At 42.7% G+C, this 22,900-nt stretch overlaps 1 protein-coding gene and 1 pseudogene across 4 annotated transcripts in view; one reads left to right on the forward strand and one right to left on the reverse strand.

Moving 5' to 3' along the window:
• MYO1B (myosin IB) overlaps positions 1–22,900 on the forward strand; it is a 174,891-nt gene that overhangs the window by 39,947 nt on the left and 112,044 nt on the right. For all 4 annotated transcript variants that reach the window (XM_084816345.1, XM_084816331.1, XM_084816338.1 and 1 more), the window contains exon 3: positions 22,300–22,415. In XM_084816345.1, coding sequence (XP_084672471.1) covers positions 22,300–22,415 — 116 coding nt within the window. The remainder of the gene's footprint in view (positions 1–22,299; positions 22,416–22,900) is intronic.
• LOC146358630 (rho GTPase-activating protein 20 pseudogene) lies at positions 9,578–12,080 on the reverse strand (annotated as a pseudogene).

Genomic DNA, 22,900 nt, shown 5'->3' on the forward strand with positions numbered 1-22,900 from the left:
AAAATGTTAACTCTTTCAGTATTTAGTCAGAGATGGTTCATGAGCCATTAGAGGCTTTTCGTACAGAATTCATTGTGGAGTGTCTTGGAAAGGAGGTGCACTGTGAATATTTAGGCTATGAAGACTGACATCTTAAATACTTCAGTAATTAATGACTTTAAAGCAGAGGTAGGAAACCTGAGGCCTCAAGATATTGTTGGATTCCAATTCTCATTAGCCCCAGTCAGTATGGCCAATGGTCAGGGATTGTAGGAGCTATAGTCTACCAACATTGGGAAGGCCACAGGTTCCCCACCCCTGCTTTAAAACTAGAGATGTAAAATTTCTGGAAATGTGTCCATGGAAAAAAAAACTGTTTCTGTTTTTTCCCCAGAAAAATGGGAAATTCTGGAAAAAATGAAAAATAATCAGTGTTTATTTTTTTTAGCGCTCTTTGCAAATCTAAAGTCACTCCAGATATTTTGGACTTCAGCTCCTATCAGCCTCAGGCAGCCTGGCCAATAGTCAGGAATGCTGAACACTGTAGTCTAAAACATCTGGAGGGCACCAGATTTGGGAGGGCTGCTTTAGGAACATAAAGTAGCCTTTCTGTTCCTAAAGTTATTTTGTATGACTTAGTTTGCTGATAAACTTATCATTTTTTAAAAGTAAACTCAATTAGTAAATTTGTAATTATTGTCTGAATAGATTAGAACTGTATTAAATGATTGCTACAGCATCAGAAACACAGGACTCTATAGAACAAAACGCAAGCTGTCAAGAATGCACATTTACTGTAAAGAATGCACCAGGTGACTCTACTCACATGCTGGGAAATTGAGCATAAATGTCTATCAGTAAAATAAACATTAGATCAATAATTTTAATAAGGAATGAAAGAACTAGCTATGCTAGGAATCTTACAAAGAGGATTAAAAAAATATTTCCCCCCATGCCTTCATTATTGCCAGACATTTGACAGCTCTAGTCTTTCTATAAAAGCATTCTTAGTACATAGCTTTTAGAAATAATTTTTGGGGGAGTGAAGGCTGGGTAACAGTATATAAATACTTTGTCTTAAATTCTAAAAGAAAATATTTTATAATTCCAAACTGTTTGATTTTTCCAATTTTTTCAAAAAAAACCCCAAAAACCTGTCCTCGGGGGGAAAAAAGGAAAAAAATATCTTCCCAAATGTTTCAGTTTCTTTCCTGGGCCTTCACATCTCTACATGGGCTTTTCTTATTCTCAGGATCATCCCTAGCTGCTCCTCCCTCCTGTGCTGTTCCTGATGCCTGGAATCCTGTGGAAGGGGAAAGGAGCTTCTCCCCTACCCCCAGTTGTTCCTCTGCCTGAAATTGTGGCCTCCTGAGGCTGTTTTCCATTGCCCACATTTGCATATAATGTGTAGTTTGCCCCTGAGGTGATAGCTAGGTGTGGATTTAAAGCTATAGTTAAATAGCTTGTAGTTCAAAAACAAGAAGTATAAATTGAGGGTCTGTCATTTCAGTGTCTGTTTTGGAGGGTTAATTATATAACCACATTACAAATATTCTAGGGTTGGGAAGCAATATCTTTTTTTGAAGATACTCTTTTTCTAGTTGGCAAGGCTTTACACATGGTGCTATTGCAGGCCACATGGTCTCTAAACATAGGCACCAAGGCACACATGTATATTAAAGTGCACTGAAAAGGGCATAGGAGACATTTCAGCATTTTTTAAAACAATGTGCTCTTTGGGAAAAGGAAGGAAATGTTCCTAAACTGTTATAGAACCCCTGTTCTATAACTTCTGAAGTGAGTTACATTTTGTTCATATGATTTTCTGAACAACTTCACAGGACCTGGGTGTCCAGTTGCATTCCAGAATTAGAGAGCTTATAAAAACAAGCGAAACTGCAAAATTGGCATTTAGCCAAGGCTCTACTGAAGAACATACAATTTCCCCATTATCTCATGTAGAGTAGCATTGGAGCACCAAATAAGTTAATTTTGGGACATGTTCTGTCTGACATGATGGTGTGTGGGGCACATCTCTTGCTGCCAGGCCTTAGAAATTTGGCTTTGTTGATGGAGTTTGGATCTGTGTTTGCATTTTCATGATAAGATGTCTTTAATGGCTATCAGAGGTGTTAAAGCGTATTTATTGCATACAAGCTAACTATTTGAGCATGATCCTGGGCATTCTTCCAAAGCTTAGGATGTGTGAGCTTTTTTGAGGAGATGAGAGCAGCTACTAAGGAATAACAGTCTCGTGAAGTCTTGAAAGTAATAAACAGAGTTGACTAATTTTTTTTTGCAATTCTAGAACTATTGGTTGCTAAGGGACTCTGTTCCCAAGGTTTTACTGGGCATGGATGTATTTGCAGTGCTGATTTTGGAAGAATACTTAGCAGTGCTTTTTTATATGAAAGATCAGTGTATCCTTACTGCGAGACTGGAAACTTACTAGAAACCTCTTCCTGCAATGTAGACAACCACAGAAGCCCCAGGCCACTTGGAAGGAGTCCACAGTGCAGCTCCCTACCATTCCAGTGTTACCCCAGATCCATGGAGGTGTGGCACTGGCATGGGAATCATAGAAATGTAGAAGGCTGCCTTATGCAGAGTTGGACTATTGGTCCATCTAGCTCATTATTGTCTACTCACTGACTGGCAGTGGCTCTCAGGGTTTTTCTAGCCCTACCTGGAGATGCTGGTGATTGAACCTGGGACACTGGACATGCAAAACATATGCTATACCACTGAGCTATGGCCATTCAGATACAATTAAACAGCTCCAGCACCTGAGAGTATCATCAAAAAAGGAGCTTGGTGAGACTTGAGTGATCTGACAACTTGGGCTGATTCGCATGTCACAAGAAGCCATCCTGAAAATAAGCTATGGTGGGTTGGCTGTTCGCTCGGTAACCCACATTCCTTCTGACAGATGATCAGGCACTTTGCAGCTTGCTGTGGCATGTTTCCCCCTTAGTCCTTTTGCCTGCTCCCGGCACCTATCCCATGGGCCTTTGTGTCACAACCTCAGCAGCCTACTCTGCTAGCCTGGTAATGAGTGCAAATGTGCTCATTAATTCATTAGCAAAGTAGAATTTATTTTGTAGATTTTTTTTTCACCTTCAGGGAGATTTGCCCATATTTAGCATTCCATGCAAATCCAAAAGGGAGGGGGGAAATTACGTTAAATTTGAGCAAATCTCCCTGAAGGTGGTGGTGGAAAGTTAAATATCTGCAAATCACCCCAAGGGTGAGAAAAAAGTGGTGCTTGTTTAAGGAGGTGATGAAGTGGAAGATTGAATTGACTGGTGTCATTTCAAAACATAATAGAGAGGGGCTATCATTAGCAAGTTTACAAGAGCAACTGGGTTTTTCAACACTCTTGTCAGGTGGCTCTGTAGCCCTTTTTGACAAGCTGTGCACAAACCATCATGCCAGGTTCGCAAGCCTCAACAAGCCGCTCTGAAAACAAGCCAACAGCAAGCCATGGGTTCTTAGGGTGGCTTCGGTGTGGCTAACAAACCACGCTGAGGAAACTGGACTGGGTTCAGACATCATAACAATCCACCCAGAAACAAACAAAGCTAACAACCCACCATGGGTTGTTGTGTCATGCTACCCAGGTCCAGATCTCCCCACCTCCCCAGATGTGCCTGTGGTAATCACTGGCCCATTATCCTCTTCCCTTCTGTTCTTCCCAAAGCTGAAGCTTTTTTGATCCCTGTTCTTTATCAGAACCATATCAGCAAGCTGAACCTTTCCCGTTCTCAGTTCTCCCTGAACTCTGGTACTTGTCCTGATGAGGTGCTACTGCTCACCCCATTTCCTCTACTTGGACAGAAAATGTAAGCCCATCTGGAGCCAGAACCTAATTTTGGGCAAACTTACTGTCCTTAGCAACCTACAGAACGAAATAGTCTTTGTGATGCACAAGAGCGAGGAAACCATTTGCCTTGAGCCTTAACTTTTTCCAGCTTTTCAGGCACTGAATTTGGATGAGGAAAGGGAATATATAACATCATCTTGATTTGACAGAAAACACAATATTTGTCTGTTGGTAAGTTGGTGACCTGAAATGTCCTCTCTGTGTGAGTCTTGCTGCCTGCATTTTTAAAGCAGGCCGAGACATATTCAAATCTTGTTGAAGTTTTTGCTTACATGGATACTTCTCAATAAGAAGAGCACAGTCATAATAATTTTCCTGGTTAGGGATTGTATTTGCCTGTGCTAACCTGTCTGTGCAACGGTTCCAGATATATGAGACATCCTGATGGGTTGTTGAAGAGTGCTGAGGAAGAGTCAGTAGTTGTAGTATATATGTGGACACAGTGACATTAGAGGTATAGAAGAAAAGTTCTTAAAGGCAAAGTTAACTGCCAAGTAGGACGCTGAATCCACCATCTAAAAAATAGCATTTTTGGAAATGCTACCTCTTCATGTGTAGGGCTGACCTGACAGGCAGTGCTTTGATATATCTGTGTGTGGATGAGTGAATGGTACTCTGAAGAGAGCATTGGATTTGTTAGACATGGAGGACCATTTTGAGGCCTGTAGGAGAGGCTCTGTTTGAACCCTAATGGAATCCTAACTGCTGAAATGGTTCTAAAATAGCTTTATACTATTCTAAAGTTTAGATTGACTTCAAGTAGTGCTCAGTAGTACTACTTGAAGTCAGTAGTACTCACTAGGTAGTGCGTATCCATTTGGGGAATGGTGGTACTAATAAGATGAGGAAGGATCATAATACGAACTCGTTGTTCATGTAGGCCACCTGTCTGCCTGGTTCTGTCTCTATATGTGCAACAAGAGGAAACGGGATCACCTAACTTGAAGACAAGAGCCACAAAAAAAGGCAAGAGCATACACTTCAGTGTGCTTAAGCCCATTGAGATCAGTGCTCTGCTTAATGCTCAGCTGGACTGTGGCCCAAGTGCCCAGAAGTTGCCAGAAGCAAAGCTTAATAATTACTGGGCTGGATTTTTTCCTTGCAATGGAAAGCAAATATCCATGTTATTTGGTTGCTCAGAAATATTAGCATTGTTCCGCAAAAAATGCAATACATTGACCCGGTTTGCAACCACCATTTGCTCTGGTGCATGCTAAGTGCATTCCATGGCCATTTTGAACATTCAATCTCTGATCAGGTCATTCGGGGTTTGCTATGTGCCATCCAAACCTGGATACTCTAGATTAATTGTGGGTTAAACAGGCCACAGTCAATTAGTGGTTAGGCTAGCTGTGGGTTGTTTAATGCACAATTAACCTGTAGGTCCAGGTTTGGACATCACCTAGCAACCTATTGGCCCAATTGGAGTTTGAATGTTCAAAAAGGCTGTGGAATGCATCCAGGACGCACCACAACAAATTGTGAATTAATTGGCCCACGATTTTTCACTGTTAGTGCAAGTGGGCCCATTATCTGTTGTATGTGTGCCCTCAAAGGTCACATAGTTTACCTACATGGTTCTTTTATATAGAGTAGCACAGCCTTTCTCAACCTGGCACCCTCCAAATGTGATGGACTACAGCTCCCATAATTTGGAGGGCGCCAGGTTGGGGAAGGATGTAATAGCATGTTTAACCCCGTGGGCTGGATCCAAATGTTTTGTTTCTCGAATAGAAGAGACTTCGGTTCACGGAAGGAGAGTTCCACTCGTAGAAGGATCCTGACCTCTTCTGCTCATGGAAGACTTCAATCAAGGGTTGAGAGTCTTTCCTGAAAAGAAAAGCTAAGGCCTCGGGTCTCTTCATAGTTTAGTTTTAGCTTTGATAGCAAAATGGAACTTGCGTTTTCAGAGTCAGCCTGTGAAATTTCTGTTGGTGGAGAATGCCCTGGAGACTTCTGCTGCCTGTCTAATCTGTTTACTAATCTACATGCAGAGCAAGGAGTGTGGTAGTCCAGGAATAAGCGCACAGGCGATGCCAGATTCACAGCAACATCATTCAGTCCCCCTTTGCAGAATTCAGATCAACCCAATCCAAACTGCTGCTTTCCAGTTCTCCCCTAATCTGTTGGCAGTGCGTGTGATCCAGGGTGCCTTTAGACCAAACATGACCAGTGCGTCCATTTGTTCTCATTGCAGGACACGGCCCCTTATAGGCCAGGTTCAGTCTATTTCCCATGTATTGCTTATCTCATGATGATGGGGTGGGAGGCAGGGAGGGATTAAATCTACCTACGTATTCATATTGGCTTTGTGTATGCTATGGATATAGAAGTTGAATAATGCGCTTCTTGACTTCAGGAGATTTGCTATGATTTGTAAAGAATAAGTGCTGAACCATTTCTATTATAACACACAAATATCTGAAATCCAAATAGTTGGATGTTATGGCTGGCTCGGTTTGGACTATCAATACCTCAACCTTATAAACTGTGATATGAACAAGCCTTTGGGCATGGACCCTTACTTACTCCCTTCACATGAGCTGAAAACAAACCAGGAAGTATTTGATTAACCCTAGTTCCTTTTTCTGTTTTGTTTTGTTTTTATTTTTTTCTGCAAGTACGTATCTATTTGGAAACATATACAGTCAGGGCCAGAAATATTGGAGCAGTTGTCCTCTGTACACCACCACATTGAAGTTGAAAGGAAACACACCCAGATGGGAGCGAAGTCAGGACTTTCAGCTGTAATTCAAGGGGTTTGACAAAAGTGGGGCACTAACCATTCAGGAAATACAGCCAGTGGCATACACCCCCCCCCCCGCCCTCGTTGGTGGCTCATAAGTAATGGAACAAACCAACATCATTTTAAACTTAAGGGTCGTCTGTAATACCTGGATGAAAATCCTTTGCAGTCAATGACTGCCTGAAGTCTGGAACCCATGGACATGACCAAATGCTGAATTTCCTCCCTTGAGATGCTTTGCCAGGCCTTTACTGCAGCTGCGTTCAGCTGCTGCTTGTTTGTGGGTCTTTCTGCCCTCAGTCTTGTCTTCAGTAAGTGAAAAACATGCTCTATTGGGTTGAGATCAGGTGACTGACTTGGCCATTGAAGAACATCCCACTTCTTTGCCTTGAGAAACTCTTGAGTAGCTTTTGCTGTATGTTTCAGGTCATTATCCATCTGCAATATGAAGCGGCGTCCTATCAGTTTGGCAGCATTCGGCTGAATCTGAGCAGAAAGTATAGCCCTCTACACTTCAGAATTCATCCTGCTGCTTTTATCAGCAGTCAGGTCATCAATAAACACCAGTGACCCAGTTCCATTGGCAGCCATACATGCCCATGCCATAACACTGCCTCCACCATGTCTGACAGGTGATGTGGTATGCTTTGGATCATGAGCTGTTCCTTTTCTTCTCCATACTTTTCCCATCATTCTGGTACAAGTTAATCTTGGTTTCATCAGTCCAAAGAATCTTATTCCAGAACTGGGCAGTCTTTTTTAGGTGTTTGCTGGCAAAGGCTAATCTGGCTTGTCTGTTCTTGAGTGTTACCAGTGGTTTGCACCTTGTTGTGAAGCCTCTGTATTTACATTCATAAAGCTGTCTCTTGACTGTAGATGTTGACAATGACATGCCCACCTCTGCAAGAGCGTTCTTGACCTGGCTAGATGTTGTGAAAGCGTTCCTCTTCACCATGAGCAGAATTCTGCAGTCATCCACTTTAGTTGTTTTCCGTGGTTTTCCAGGCCTTTTGCTGTTGCTGAGCTTGCCAGTTAATTCCTTCTTTTTCAGGATGTTCCAAACTGTTGTGTGGCCACTCCCAATGTTTTTGCTATCTCTCTGATGGGTTTATTTTGTTTTCTCAGCGTCATGATGGCCTCCTTCACTCACATGAACACCTCTTTGGACCTCATGTTGGGGGTTCCAGTGAACAGCTACCAAATGCAAATGTAACTCTCAGAACCACCTCCAGGCCTTTTTTCTGCTTGATTGGTCATGGGGGCTGAGGAAACAGGCCACACCTAGCCATGCAGCTGCTTGACAGCCATTCGTTCCATTACTTATGAGCCACCAATGATGGGTGTGTGTGTATACCACTGGCTGTCCTTCCTGAATGGTTAGTGCCCCACTTTTGTCACACCCCTTGAATTACAGCTGAAAGTCCTGACTTCACTCCCATCTGGGTGTGTTTCCTTTCAGAGTCAATGTGGTGGTGTACAGAGGCCAACTGCCAAAACAGTTATCCTTGTTCCAATATTTCTGACCCTGACTGTGCAATAGCAAACATTTACCAAGATATATCATACACTCTTGAAGGATTTCGAAGATAATGCATTACTTTCAATATATTATAATAAAGATGAAACTATTCACAATTGTAACAAAAATGTAATAGCCAAATGGAGCACAATAAGGTGACACACACAGGACTTGGGAGCTGTAAGTTATAAGAGGGTCAGGATTTATACTTCATTTTAAACACATTCTTTTTTTTGCTGTGAGAGGAAAGTGACTGGAACTATTGAACAGTTGCCTCATAAAACATAGAAAAACATTACAACTGCTTTCCTTAGAGGATAATGAAATGGACCATCAGCTTCAAAATAGAAATATGATACCATAGCAATGGAGCCCGGGTTGACCTCACACACTACATCCAAACCACAACTGACACAAAACATAGATTTATGAACATACAGGAGTGATTCAGAGAAAAGCTGCACGCAGCAAGCATAAATGTTTGCTACTGTTTTAGAATTGAAGGTTTTGATATGGCCTTTGCAGATATCAGGAAACATCTTTGAAATCACAGGACTATATCTGGGAAAGCCATTCCAGTAATTCCTCAACCAGCACATGTTCCATTAAGTCCTTGATGAGAGTATATCACCCCCGGGGTATTAAAGCGAACAAAGTTATGTTGAAATAATTTTTTTTAGACACTGGCAGCTCAAATGTAAGATTCCTCTTTGAAAAATGTTTGCTCCATCTCCTCAAATTGGGGTTCACTGCACAGCTTTTTCAGCCATTCCAATTTCCTTGTATCAATCCCTTCCTGTGATTATGGGGGACAATGATTTGAATCAGACTGAAATGTAAGTTCATCCTCAGTTTCGGGGAGGTTCGGGGAGGCACAGAATTCCCTTCCGGAGGTGGCTTCAACAACTTTGGGCCCTGTGCCTGACAAAGATTTATCATGCTTGGAAGCTGCTGCTCGCTGAGCTGTGACCTCTGTGAAAAGCACAGATTCATTTAACTTTTGCTCCGTGACCCATTGACATTCAACGCTGAAGACAGCATCTGGCTCAGGTTTATGTTCAGCACTTGGATTAAGACAGGAAGGTTGTCTTTTATGAGAAGGAAAAAATGAAGAACTTTCCTCCTCTTTGTCTTCTTTGCTTTGCTCTGCCAAAAGCTCTAAGGCCTATAGCCACTTATTCTTGACTTCCACTGGACAAAAAGGAAGGCTGCTGAGTTGTCCAACTTCTCCCTGAGAAGGACCACTCTCCTGGTCCACTGACACAACATTAACATCTGATGCACAAGTGTTACCCAATCCTTGCTCTTGATATAAGGTACTCTCGGATGCATCTGAAGGATACGTTTGCAACTCCACCGTTACTTTAATGGAGCTGTTCTTTTCCTACTTGTAGGTTCTTTCTCTTTTCTGCAGAGTCTAGTTCTTCATGGTGGAAGATCGACTTTTTAACTATGTGCTGGGATGCAGAGTGACAGGGCTTTTGTGAGGAGGCCATTCCAGACTCTCTTTCCTCACACATGCCAATCTGCCATTATGGCTACCACTAGCTTGGTTAGGAAAAGAGCCAACCCCTAATCCAAGGTGGATGCCTGAGAAAGGGTTGAACTCAGGAGAAACCTCCCCATACTTCCTCTGAGGATGAGATGCACAGTCCAGAGGAGAGGAGGTCTCTGTTTGGGTAAACACAAGGTAGTCTGAAAACTGGGGAAAAGCACTATCTAGACAGCTCATTGAAGACCCTGAAGAGGAGGTACCAGGGGATGATAGGCTAGAACATTTAGTCCTTGAGCAAACATTCAACCCTTAGGTAGTGGGAGAAGATGGTTAGATACATTCTTCTTTTCACTGGTCTGGCTTTTGGGACCATCCATACCCATTTCTATTCTTGTAACCAAATTCTGATTTATAAGCTTCTTGTCTTCCACTTGTAGTAAATGAAGCTGCTTGAGATAATCTTCATCTGCATGAGACAGAACAGCATCACAGCTGGCTTTGCGCAAGACACTTTCATGAAACCCACCGAGGGGCATAAACTTGGAATCAAGAAGGCTGATGGTGGGTTCAGAGCAGCGCTGATGTCTTCTCAAGCTTTTGAGAACATCTGAGATGGCCACTGACAAGTAGCCCGATGTGATGGAGCACAGAGACTCATTCTCAGAGTGCTCCCAGGGTGGAGGTTTGTGATGGAAGCCAGCAGAAAAGGACAATCGCTGAGATTTGGCTGGTAATTTGATCTGAGGGTCTTCTCCTTCTGGTGGGTCCAAACCAGTCACTCAAGGTCAAAACAGAGTCCCTATTCCTGTTCTCTTAACCTAATTTTTCTTGGGCGGTTGTTAAATGAGCCTGCACAGTTGTTCAACTCATCCAGATTGTTGTAGGAAGAGTCATTCATGTGAGAAGAAGAGAGATCTGAACTCTGTTGTTTTTGGGCATGATATCTGTGAAGGTGGAAGTAATTTCCTCTCCAAAAATCCTGCAGCAATTTTCAGTTAGGAACTGTACAAGAATGGAAACCTTCTTTGTGAATTCTTCACTCCCAGGGCTTGCGGGAGCCGAAGACCAGAGCAAGCTGGGGGCAATGCAGACTGCTAAATTAAAGGCAGTCATCTGGTTGTCTTCAGACTGCTTTTCTATGCTGTGCAATACTCTGAAGAACTAACGCAACAGCGCCACGTTGGCTCTGGGGAGCTGTTCCATTAGCCTGTGGGTGCTTTTTATCTTCTCTTCATGGTTCCCTTCATTCGTTAAGGAAGCCCACTGAACACAGAGCTGGGATGAGAAATTGCTGCCTGGGATATTATGGAGGAAATTCTTAAACACAGAGGCCATCACCAGGATGGACTTGCAGTATAAGTGCACTTCATCTCCAGAGTCGAGCTTCTCCTTCAGCTCTCTGCAGGATTTTGCACTTGCAGAAAGTCTGAAAATGCCCTGAGTGAAAGGCCCCTCTTGATAGGGAAAGGAAAGCATATCCACGAATGATTTAGGTAGGTTGTCATTTCTCACAGGTGGCTGGCAGGGAAAGACCAAAGAGCTTCCGTGATACGGGGGAAGTTGGGGGCGGCAGTGCGTTGTCCAGTGGGGCACCTGTTCCTCGCCAGAAGGCCCAGTTGATAATTGATCTTTTCCTTTTAAATGACTTTTGGCTCAATTTGTTCAGCTGATGGCTGGAAGGCAGGTGACTTGGCTTGAGAATGAACTGGCAGTGATGCTCCTGGGGCAGCTGTTCCATCAGGAAGTCCCCCTGAAGGTCCAGAGAGCAGACACAGTCCTTTGAACCCTGCGTCTGAGGTAAAGTGTCATGAACATGGCTCATTTTAATTCCAAACAGATATTCATGTCCAATAATGGGATATGGGGCATCTTCTTCCCCAGAATTCACCCTCAGCTGATACTTCTTTTCAGTGCCATTCAGAGCCATGAGGATCACATCATTTGGTGTGTCTCTGTTGCCTATGATTAAGGTTTTTGAATATGCACAATTTTCAATATCCTTCGCAATAATCTTCAAGGGAATGCTCTTGGGCTAATCCTTTGCCTTCTCATCTTTGATTCGACTTTGAAGGGAAGTGAGCCACTTCTTTTTCTGCTTGATGGAACTGAAATTAGCAACACAGCTGGTGGTGGGCCATCCTAAAATGAAAGACCTTTCCAGCTTAGTGCTGCCCTCACAGACCTCTTCTATACTAGATGCTAGCCAAATTTCACAGAGACGTGCCTGGCTCTTTAGCTTGAAATGTGACTGTGACTGTGACTTGGGCCTGGCAACCACAATGACATAATTAAAGAGGAAAAAGTGCCGTTCCCGAGTCTTCAGTACATGTCCATCCAGAAGAAATGTTCTTTTGAACACAGGAAGGGCTGCACCAGAGGACATGTCTGCACCAGACAGAGGACTGGTTGGGGAGAAGCAGCCTTCCCTGTGCTGAAAACAGGAGAAGAAGCCCCCCATCTTGCCACTGAAGAAGCCTGCCTCGCTTGGCTACTAGCTGATTCTGGCAGAATCCTTGCAGGTCTCCAGGGAACAAGGAAGGCAGGATTCCATGGCTGGTTGTACAGTCAGAGCCATATAGGAGACCTCCCTCAGGGAGGCCTCTCACCATGCAGATGCTGGGCTCCTGCCAGCTCACCTCTGGGGGGAACCCCCCCCCCCCAGTTCCCATTTCATCCAAACTGGGAAATTATGGTTGCCAGCTTTGGAACAAGCTAGGGTATGAAACCATAGTTTTAAGTTGGTTTAATATCCTAGCTTGTTCTGAAACTGGTAGCCATAGCTCTCTGGTTTGGATTAAATGGGAAACAATGGTTAATGAAAGACTTCCTGGTTTGTTTTCAGTTTGCATGAAGGAAGGAGTGAAGTGACCGTATGCGCACCCCAAAGCTTATTTACATCTCAATTTATTAAGCAGAGAGATTGATCATTTGAACACTGCTAATGCCTTTTCCCGGATCACACTGTCAGGTAGACCTGGATTTTTTTGGCTTTCCCTATAGCACTGATTACTTGTCTGAGAAGCCTTATATATTTATTTTGTTACTGAACACTTCTTGCCCTGCAGGTCAATTCTAGGCCTGTATTTCTGTGATTCTTTAATTCCATAGAACAACCTGGTTAATTGGAAGCCAGTCAATTTAAAGGTTTTGTTGTTGCAGTTTTGTTCCCTATATGAAGTTTAGATTTTATGTTATTAACTGGAGAACATTTTTAAAAATTGTATAATTTTGCTAGGGCGTTTTTTTCTTGAAAGCTCTAGAAATAATTTAACAAGACTTCTCTGTTTAGTCTCTTATTTTGGCTGATTACCAGATTCCTTGGAGGGACCCCCCCCCAATACACACACACACAATGGATCATAGCAGTGATTACCACTTCCTTTATGATATTCTGGGGAAAACTGAGATAATAATTTATTTATTACATTTATATCCCATTTTTTTTCCTCCTTAAGGAACCTAAGGTGGTGTATGTAATCCTCCTCCTCTTCTCCACTAATAAATCTAATAAATAAAATCAAATAAAATTAACCCTGCGAGGTAGGTTGGGCTGAGAGTCTGTGACTGGCTCAAAGTCACCCAGTGAGCTTCCATGGCCAAGTGGGGACTAGAACCCGGATCTCTCGACTTCCAGTCCAACACTCTAGCCACTACACCACACTGGCTCTCTTAATCACATTCTAATGTGGCACATTTCAAGGGGTCCTGCAACATATGGATTCCAGCCAAAGTATCTTTCTGAATAGAGGTTTTGCTCTTATTTTGAATTTATATTGCAAATCATTATTCAAATGTTCATGGGGATCCATGAATCTTCTAGATCAGAGATGGCATGCTTGTATCTTTTCAGGGCTCAGTTCTATTTTCTAGGCAGGGGTCTGTGGGTTGGAAGTTTTTTTGATATACAGATTATCACGTGATTCCATAATGAAGTACCTATCAAAAATCCAAAAAGATATGGAGGAGTATCCAATGAAATGCAGCCGCTAACGTAAATTATGTTGTGCTAGTGTAAAGTACTCTAGTGCATGCCAATAGTGTTAGGTGGCATGCTGATTTCCCAGGGAAGTCTTACAAATTCGATGTGGCCCATAGGCCACCAGTTGCCATCCCTTTTCAAAAGACAGACTTATACAGTATTGGAAAATTGGGTGTGTCATTCAAAATATTCTGAATTGAATAGTCTTAGAATGGTTAACTTCACAATTTGAAAAATTAAAGGCAAAAGTGAAACAATGTAAATTTTAAGATTTCACAGCTGGCAATGTTCCAGCACTAGATTAAATACTGGTCTGTTCAGCTCTTGTTGTTCTTTCTTAGGCTGTCTAGATTTCAACTATATAAGGGCGCAATCCTATGCATGTTCAGACAGAAAGAAATCCTACGACTCCCAGCATTCTCTAGTCAGCCAGAATGTTTTCTGTCTGAACACGTATAGGATTGCAGCCTCAGGTATTATATGTGTACTTAATGTTGTATGTAGGGCCGCGGTGGCTTAGTGGTTAAGACGCTGAATTGCAGACCGGAAGGTCATCAGGGCAGCAGTTCGAGACCCGATCGTTGCGTGATGGAGTGAGCTCCCGTCTTCAGTCCCAGCTCCTGCCAACCTAGCAGTTCGAAAGCAAGAAATTGCAAGTAGATAAATAGGCACTGCTTTGGCGGGAAAGGTAACAGCATTCCGTGCACCTCAGTGTTCAGTCATGCCGGCCACATGACCACGGAAGCGACTTCGGACAGCGCTGGCTCTTAGGCTTAGAAATGGAGATGAGCACCACACCCTAGAGTCGGACACGACTGGTTGGGGACACCTTTACCTTTTTTTTTTAAATGTTATATACATATGGAAAGGCTTAAATCAAAGAGCAGGAATGCCAGTAATATTTTAAAAATGGTAATTTCCAATCCAAATATGATTGTGTAATATCCAGCCTAATCTTATGTAACTTTATTTGGAAGTTAGCCCCATTGAGTTCAATTGGGCATACTGCCGAATAAATGTGCATTGGATTGCAGCTTGATTTCATGAAGAGGGAACTCTGGAATCAGAGAAGGAAACTAATTGTTCATTATTTGAGGTGTCCATTCTTGGCAGATGGAGTAGCAGAGCAGCATTCCTCTCCTCTGCCTACTGTTCTATATGCTGTCATTTCCCATATTTATGAATGTTTGATCCTGAAAGAACAATGAATGCTGGATGAACAGGGGCTAGCCTCTCCTTGGTTGAGAGATTTAGAGTGCAATCCTATGCATGTTTAGACAGAAAAAAGTCCTCCAACTCCAAGCACCTATCCCATTGGCCTTTGCGGCACAACCTCAGCACTCTGCTAGCCTGCTAATGAGCGCAAATGCCCTCATTGACGGAGTAGAGTTTGAAGAATTTTTTTCCACTTTCGGGGAGATTTGCCCTTATTTAGTGTTACTTTTTCTCCCACCTTTGGGGAGATTTGTGCAAATTTAATTTCTTAAAAAAAAAAAAAAACCTTTAGGGGCGATTTCTGCAAATTCACAAAAGCACAGTAACTACCGTGCTTATATGCAGCAATTACTGCAAATTTGCTCAAATCTTCCTGAAGGTTGTGCTGGTGGTGGGGAAGTTAAATATGTGCAAATCTGCCTGAGGGTGGGAAAAAAAGTGGTGCTTGTCTAGGGATGCGACAGAATGGAGGAGTAAATTGACTGTAACATTTCAAGACATAATAGAGAAGGGGCTATCATTGGCAAGACTGCAAGGAGCAACCGAGTTTTTCAACACTCTTGTCAGGTGGCTCTGTAGCCCTTTTTGACAAGCCGTGCACAAACCATCATGCCAGGTTCGCACGTCTCATCAAGCCACTCTGAAAACAAGCCAACAGCAAGCCATGGGTTCTTAGGGTGGCTTCAGTGTGGCTAACAAACCACGCTGAGGAAACTGGACTGGGTTCAGACATCACGACAATCCACCCTGAAACAAACAAAGCTAACAACCCACTGTGGGTTGTTGTGTCATGCTACCTAGGTCCAGATCTCCCCACCTCCCCAGATGTGCCTGTGGTAATCGCTGGCCCATTATCCTTTTCCCTTCTGTTCTTCCCAAAGCTGAAGCTTTTTTGACCCCTGTTCTTTATCAGAACCATACCAGCAAGCTGAACCTTTCCCGTTCTCAGTTCTCCCTGAACTCTGGTACTTGTCCTGATGAGGTGCTACTGCTCACCCCATTTCCTCTACTTGGACAGAAAATGTAAGCCCATCTGGAGCCAGAACCTAATTTTGGGCAAACTTACTGTCCTTAGCAACCTACAGAACGAAATAGTCTTTGTGATGCACAAGAGCGAGGAAACCATTTGCCTTGAGCCTTAACTTTTTCCAGCTTTTCAGGCACTGAATTTGGATGAGGAAAGGGAATATATAACATCATCTTGATTTGACAGAAAACACAATATTTGTCTGTTGGTAAGTTGATGACCTGAAGCGTCCTCTCAGTGTGAGTCTTGCTGCCTGCATTTTTAAAGCAGGCCGAGACATATTCAAATCTTGTTGATGTTTTTGCTTACATGGATACTTCTCAATAAGAAGAGCACAGTCATAATAATTTTCCTGGTTAGGGATTGTATTTGCCTGTGCTAACCTGTCTGCACAACGGTTCCAGATATATGAGACATCCTGATGGGCTGTTGAAGAGTGCTGAGGAAGAGTCAGTAGTTGTAGTATATATGTGGACACAGTGACATTAGAGGTATAGAAGAAAAGTTCTTGAAGGCAAAGTTAACTGCCAAGTAGGACGCTGAATCCACCATCTAAAAAATAGCATTTTTGGAAATGCTACCTCTTCACGTGTAGGGCTGACCTGACAGGCAGTGCTTTGAGATATCTGTGTGTGGATGAGTGAATGGTACTCTGAAGAGAGCGTTGGATTTGTTAGACACAGAGGACCATTTTGAGGCCTGTAGGAGAGGCTCTGTTTGAACCCTAATGGAATCCTAACTGCTGAAATGGTTCTAAAATAGCTTTTATACTATTCTAAAGTTTAGACTGACTTCAAGTAGTATTCAGTAGTACTCACTAGGTAGTGCGTATCCATTTGGGGAATGGTGGTACTAATAAGATGAGGAAGGATCATAATACGAACTCGTTGTTCATGTAGGCCACCTGTCTGCCTGGTTCTGTCTCTATATGTGCAACAAGAGGAAACAGGATCACCTAACTTGAAGACAAGAGCCACAAAAAAAGGCAAGAGCATACACTTCAGTGTGCTTAAGCCCATTGAGATCAGTGCTCTGCTTAATGCTCAGCTGGATTGTGGCCCAAGTGCCCAGAAGTTGCCAGAAGCAAAGCTTAATAATTACTGGGCTGGATTTTTTCCTTGCAATGGAAAGCAAATATCGATGTTGTTTGGTTGCTCAGAAATATTAGCGTTGTCCCGCAAAAAATGCAATACATTTACCCAGTTTGCAACCACCATTTGCTCTGGTGCATGCTAAGTGTATTCCATGGCCATTTTGAACATTCAACCTCTGATTGGGTCATTCCGGGTTTGCTATGTGCCATCCAAACCTGGACACTCTAGGTTAATTGTGGGTTAAACAGGCCACAGTCAATTAGTGGTTAGGCTAGCTGTGGGTTGTTTAATGCACAATTAACCTGTAGGTCCAGGTTTGGACATCACCTAGCAACCTATTGGCCCAATTGGAGTTTGAAAATTCAAAAAGGCTGTGGAATGCATCCAGGACACACCACAACAAATTGTGAGTTAATTGGCCCACGATTTGTCATTGTTAGTGTGAGTGGGCCCATTATCTGTTGTGTGAAATGTACAGTGTATGCCCTCACATAGTTTACCTGCACGGTTCTTTTATATAGGATATAAAATATATAGGGAAAGACTTATATAGAGCCTTTCCCAACCTGGCACCCTCCAAATGTGATAGACTACAGCTCCCATAATCTGGAGGGTGCCAGGTTGGGGAAGGATGTAATAGCATGTTTAACCCCGTGGGCTGGATCCAAATGTTTTGTTTCTCGAATAGAAGAGACTTCGGTTCACGGAAGGAGAGTTCCACTCGTAGAAGGATCCTGACCTCTTCTGCTCATGGAAGACTTCAATCAAGGGTTGAGAGTCTTTCCTGAAAAGAAAAGCTAAGGCCTCGGGTCTCTTCATAGTTTAGTTTTAGCTTTGATAGCAAAATGGAACTTGCGTTTTCAGAGTCAGCCTGTGAAATTTCTGTTGGTGGAGAATGCCCTGGAGACTTCTGCTGCCTGTCTAATCTGTTTACTAATCTACATGCAGAGCAAGGAGTGTGGTAGTCCAGGAATAAGCGCACAGGCGATGCCAGATTCACAGCAACATCATTCAGTCCCCCTTTGCAGAATTCAGATCAACCCAATCCAAACTGCTGCTTTCCAGTTCTCCCCTAATCTGTTGGCAGTGCGTGTGATCCAGGGTGCCTTTAGACCAAACATGACCAGTGCGTCCATTTGTTCTCATTGCAGGACACGGCCCCTTATAGGCCAGGTTCAGTCTATTTCCCATGTATTGCTTATCTCATGATGCTGGGGTGGGAGGCAGGGAGGGATTAAATCTACCTACTTATTCATATTGGCTTTGTGTATGCTATGGATATAGAAGTTGAATAATGCTATTCTTGACTTTAAGAAGCTTGCGATGATTTTGGTGGTCCTGGTTTGTCTTTGTGTTTGATACCATGTATAATAAGCTAACAGCCTGAAGTGAGGAAACTACTATACTTCTTTATGTTTTTGAGTTTTACTAGTGTTTGGTGATTTGATGCTCAGAGAACCAAAATACTTGTCCAAGCTCCTAACTAGTCCTGTGGTAAAACAGAGAATGGAATCCAGATCATCGTCTGCTGTTGTCCTGTACTTTAATCACGAGACCAGTCCGTTGGGGCTGCAGTTCTAAAATAGCAGCAGTATAAGAACACACAGCAAGCAAAGGATATTCTAATCCCTTGGATGCCATGGCATTTTCTTCCCCCTACCCCAGGAGTTCTGTTTTCATCATTGGAATGTAATTGCACTCATTCCATGCTCAAGAAATTAAGTCATTTATATCTCTACTTGTTTATATTGGAGTCCTGGTGGGAAGGAGGATGTTGTGTGGGAAAGTTCTTTTTCCCTGGTGTCCCTTCCCCCCAACTGCCCATCTCTCATTACAGGGACTACAGTATCGAGTGAAGATGTAGGTGGCTGAATTATAGTAATGGGGGCTCCCTTCAAAAGGCAAAAAGTCTTGAGCTATGCCCAACCCAAATCAGTATCTTCTTGACATACCTCAGCTTAAACATGAGCACTTGTATGTGCCCTTGCCTAGGTGTAGTCCTTTGACCTTTGAAAATATTGATTATTTTAGGATGTGGTATACTGGATGTGGAGTACCCTGGTGAACAGCTCATTTCTTGCACTCAGAATATCGGAGAAGGTTAATTACAATATAACTGGTTCTTTATCATCTTTAGATGTGACCTTTCAACCCACTTTTGTATCTTTCTTAATTTCTCTCTTACTTTGTCCAAAGACACTTTCCCTGCCCCCCCCTCACACACACACACACACACACACTCACACACATACACACACACACACACACACACACACACACAGACTGGGTTCGCATGTCACGCTAAGCCACAATGGATTGTCATTGTGGGTGGTCACAGAGTGGTTTAGTGTGACATCTGACCCCAGAGTGTTTTTCCCGTCATGGGTAGTTTTGTGCACACAAGCCACCCAGAGGACCCATGGCTTGTAGTAGAGTTGTTTAGGGTGGCTTGTTCTCAGAGTGGTGTCCGAACCCCGCAGGGAGAATTTTCCATTGGTTGTTGGGAATGGCTTGAGAGCTAGCTGGCAAGAGCAGTTAAAACCCTTGCCACTCCTCGCAATCTCACTAATGCCGTCACCATTCTCTGCTTTCCTTTTTGTGATCTGATGCAAGGTGGGGGTTGGGGAGTTTAGCTCAGAAGTGTGAGGTGGAGGATGAAATTAACAAGGACATAGGCAAGAGGGAGATCTGGCTATGCTGGGCTCAGTAGCAGGCAGGTGCTCTTGTGGTCTTGCACATGACCCTGAAACAGAACAAACAAACAAACAAAAAATATGGTGTATGCATTCCTGCATTCATAAGGGCTCAGACAAATATTTCCTTTTTGCGATCTGATGTTGGGGGGGTGGAGAGTTTCCCTCGTCAGTTGGCAGTTGCAGCAGACCAGTTACAGAAAGGCACTTCATTTGCGAGCAAACACTATGTTTTTTAAAGCTTCTTCGTGTTACAGTGAAGAAAGCACACCCACCCCCAAAAGCGCCTTCTCTCCTGCAGCCAACAGCCACTTTCAGCTCCTTGGACCCCTTTGTACGTGTCTTTTCTGCTCCACTGGTCTCCGATGCTAGTTGTCAGATGTACATGAGGTTTACAGAGCAGTGAGTGGGATTGCAAAAATTACACAAAATTCATGGCAGAGCAGTAGAACAGAGGAGAGATTTGTGCAAATTTCATGGCAGGATTTTTTTTTAAGCTTGTGAATGCCTTACTGCAGGTGTTCTTACTTCAATGTAAGGGAAGTGCCGAAGTGGAGGTCATTGACAAGAGGGGGATATGAGTGTGCTTGGATAAACAGTGGACAGGCAGTCTTCTGTTCTTGCACAAGAGGCCCCCCCCCCCCAATAATAGAAAAGTTTGTGAACATGTTCCCATGTTCATAAGGGCTTGGAAAAGCATTTCCTGTTTGTGATCTGGTGGGATGGGGAGGAGTTTCCATCGTCAACTCGTAACTGCAGCGGATCAATTGTAGAAAGGGTGCTGTTGTAAGAAATGAGGATTTCTGCCACAAAGCCCTCTGAGATATATGCTGGTAGTGGGCTGGAGGACTAAGAGAGACTGAGGAAGAAACAAGCCATGGGAAGGCGCTGAGCGGGCGATAATCTGTCGGGTATAAGGGACAAGCCACGTGGTGTCTTCTCACGATAGCTTAGCAGGACAGGCAAACCACCCAAACTCTTCTCTGCCCCTCTTTTGTGGTGTAGTTGCCTGAGAATTTTTTCCTCAGTTTCTGGAGACCTTTGTTGATTATATGGTATCAGATAGCAATTCACTTCCAGCTAGCTTTCTCTTGCCATTCAGTAATAAGATATGAAGTCAAGTTGAACATCCTGTAAAATACAAAGTTTTGCCAAATCATTCTTCAGTAATAGTAAATACTAAGGGCCTTTTTCTTTTGTGTGTGTGTTTGGAGGGGGTTATCCTCTCCAATTGAACAATGGAGCCCTCTGGTTAGCTTGTAACATAGCATTACTACTCTTCTTGTAAAGTATGCATAGACAAATCCAGAATTATACTTGCTGATTTTGAGTTCTTAAAGACAATGTTTCATGAGGATTCAACCCATTTTTACTTCTTTACTTTTAAAAAGAAAAGATGGAAAATTTTAGTTCGCTTATTTTTGCAGTTTCTTTCATATGTGATGTAATCTCAGGACTTAAGTTTCACATTGGACCTGTATGGACGACATGATAGCCCACGGTCAGCTGTGGCATGTGCGGGGCATGTGTGACTGCTATTTTGAATATGTAAATCCCGCTTGGGGGTTGTCGTGTCATGCAGACCCAACTATCATGGGTATGTAAGGGTTAAATAACCCTCACATAACCCATTATTTGCTTTAGGGTTGTGCAAGGGTTATATAAGCCACACTTGCCAGATTCACACAACATGACAACCCCCGAGTGGGGTTGGATATGGAATATGGTGCCTGTGGGTATAACAGCTTGTTGTGGGTTAAATAAGCCAAGATGAGCCATGTTGTCTTGTCCAAACCCAGTATTGTGTTCACTTTTCTCTAGCAATGAGACTATGAGCAGATTCAGATGATACAGCATCATTTTGGGATAATTTTTAGGCTTTTAAAACCTAGGGCCCACCTTTAGCCCAAACATGCACTTGGGGAAATACTTCTTAATTTTTTACTATATATTTGCATGGTGGTAGTGTTACTGTTGCTACCCAGCTTAGGTCATGGCGCAACTCAGTAGTAGATCTTGATCCACCAGCTGAAGACCCAATTTTTAAAAAGATAATGTACTTCATCTCTCAGATGATTTTGAAATGAATTCATAGAACCCTGTATCTTAGACCTGGGGTAAGCAACCTGGTACCTTCCAGATGTTTGGGACTACAACTCCTATTAAACCCAGCCACATGTCCAATTATTCAGGAGTATGAGAGTTGTAGTCCCAAACATCTGGATAGCACCACATTGCCTATACCTGCTCTAGGCAACCCAATATCCTTCCAAGTTTTGATCCCTTTGGACACCTGGCTTCTAATTCTGAGCATGAACTGCTTGTAAAGGCAGTTTCAAATCATCAAGAGATAGATGCATTCCACTTAATCCCAATTCAAGACACCTTTAAATATACTTTTTTTTTTATTTAAGAGGGAAACATCTTCTGGAGAACGTGTGTGTTTCCTTAATAACTACAAGGAAATGATTTAGAATCCAGTGAATGTCTCTAAATTTGGAATTGGACTGGTTTAAGCTCTTACTTGTAACAATTTCATGGTCTCAACCAAGACAAATATTTTCCTGTACAAATGTTACAGCAGAGCTAAATAATGCTAAACATATTTTGGAGGATAAATTGCAATTTCTACTCTTAAAACTCTACTGTACATTCTTATTCTCCTGCAGACGTACATTGGTAGTGTGGTGATATCGATAAATCCATACAGATTGCTACCTATTTATTCACCAGAGAAAGTGGAAGAATACAGAAACAGAAACTTCTATGAACTCAGACCTCACATGTAAGTATGGAGCTGAAGTTTTAGGTTCTTAGTCTTCTTTAAGCAATGCAGTTTATAGATGGGAACAGCTGTTTCCTGTAAATCACAGAATGTGTTTGATCTATCATGCCTTTGATTAGCTCTTCTTGGAGTACAAAGTTTATTTGCAATTTTTTTTCAAGGAAGGAAATCTGGCTATTTTATTAAATGACAGTTTTAGAATTTGTTTTTACAAATGAAGAAAGTTACTTTCTAGTAACATCTCAAACCAGAAATAGATGATACGCAGCAGATTCTTGGTGGTCACTGAAAATACGAGCCTCGTGTCTCATTCTTTCTTTCCCCCACCCCATTATACAGAACATACTACATTATGTTGTAATCAAAACATTCCTGCCATCGATGTATTTCCTATGAGAAGACGCGGATCTGCTACTTTTGGTGGCAGCTGCTTGTGTGTTGTAATATTCGACGTGGACTAGGTTATGGCTTGGATCTTAAGTGCT

Source organism: Heloderma suspectum, chromosome 1 (genome assembly GCF_057233095.1).
Source record: "Heloderma suspectum isolate Gila_16-S chromosome 1, 16-S_ref, whole genome shotgun sequence".
Taxonomy (NCBI): domain Eukaryota; kingdom Metazoa; phylum Chordata; class Lepidosauria; order Squamata; family Helodermatidae; genus Heloderma; species Heloderma suspectum.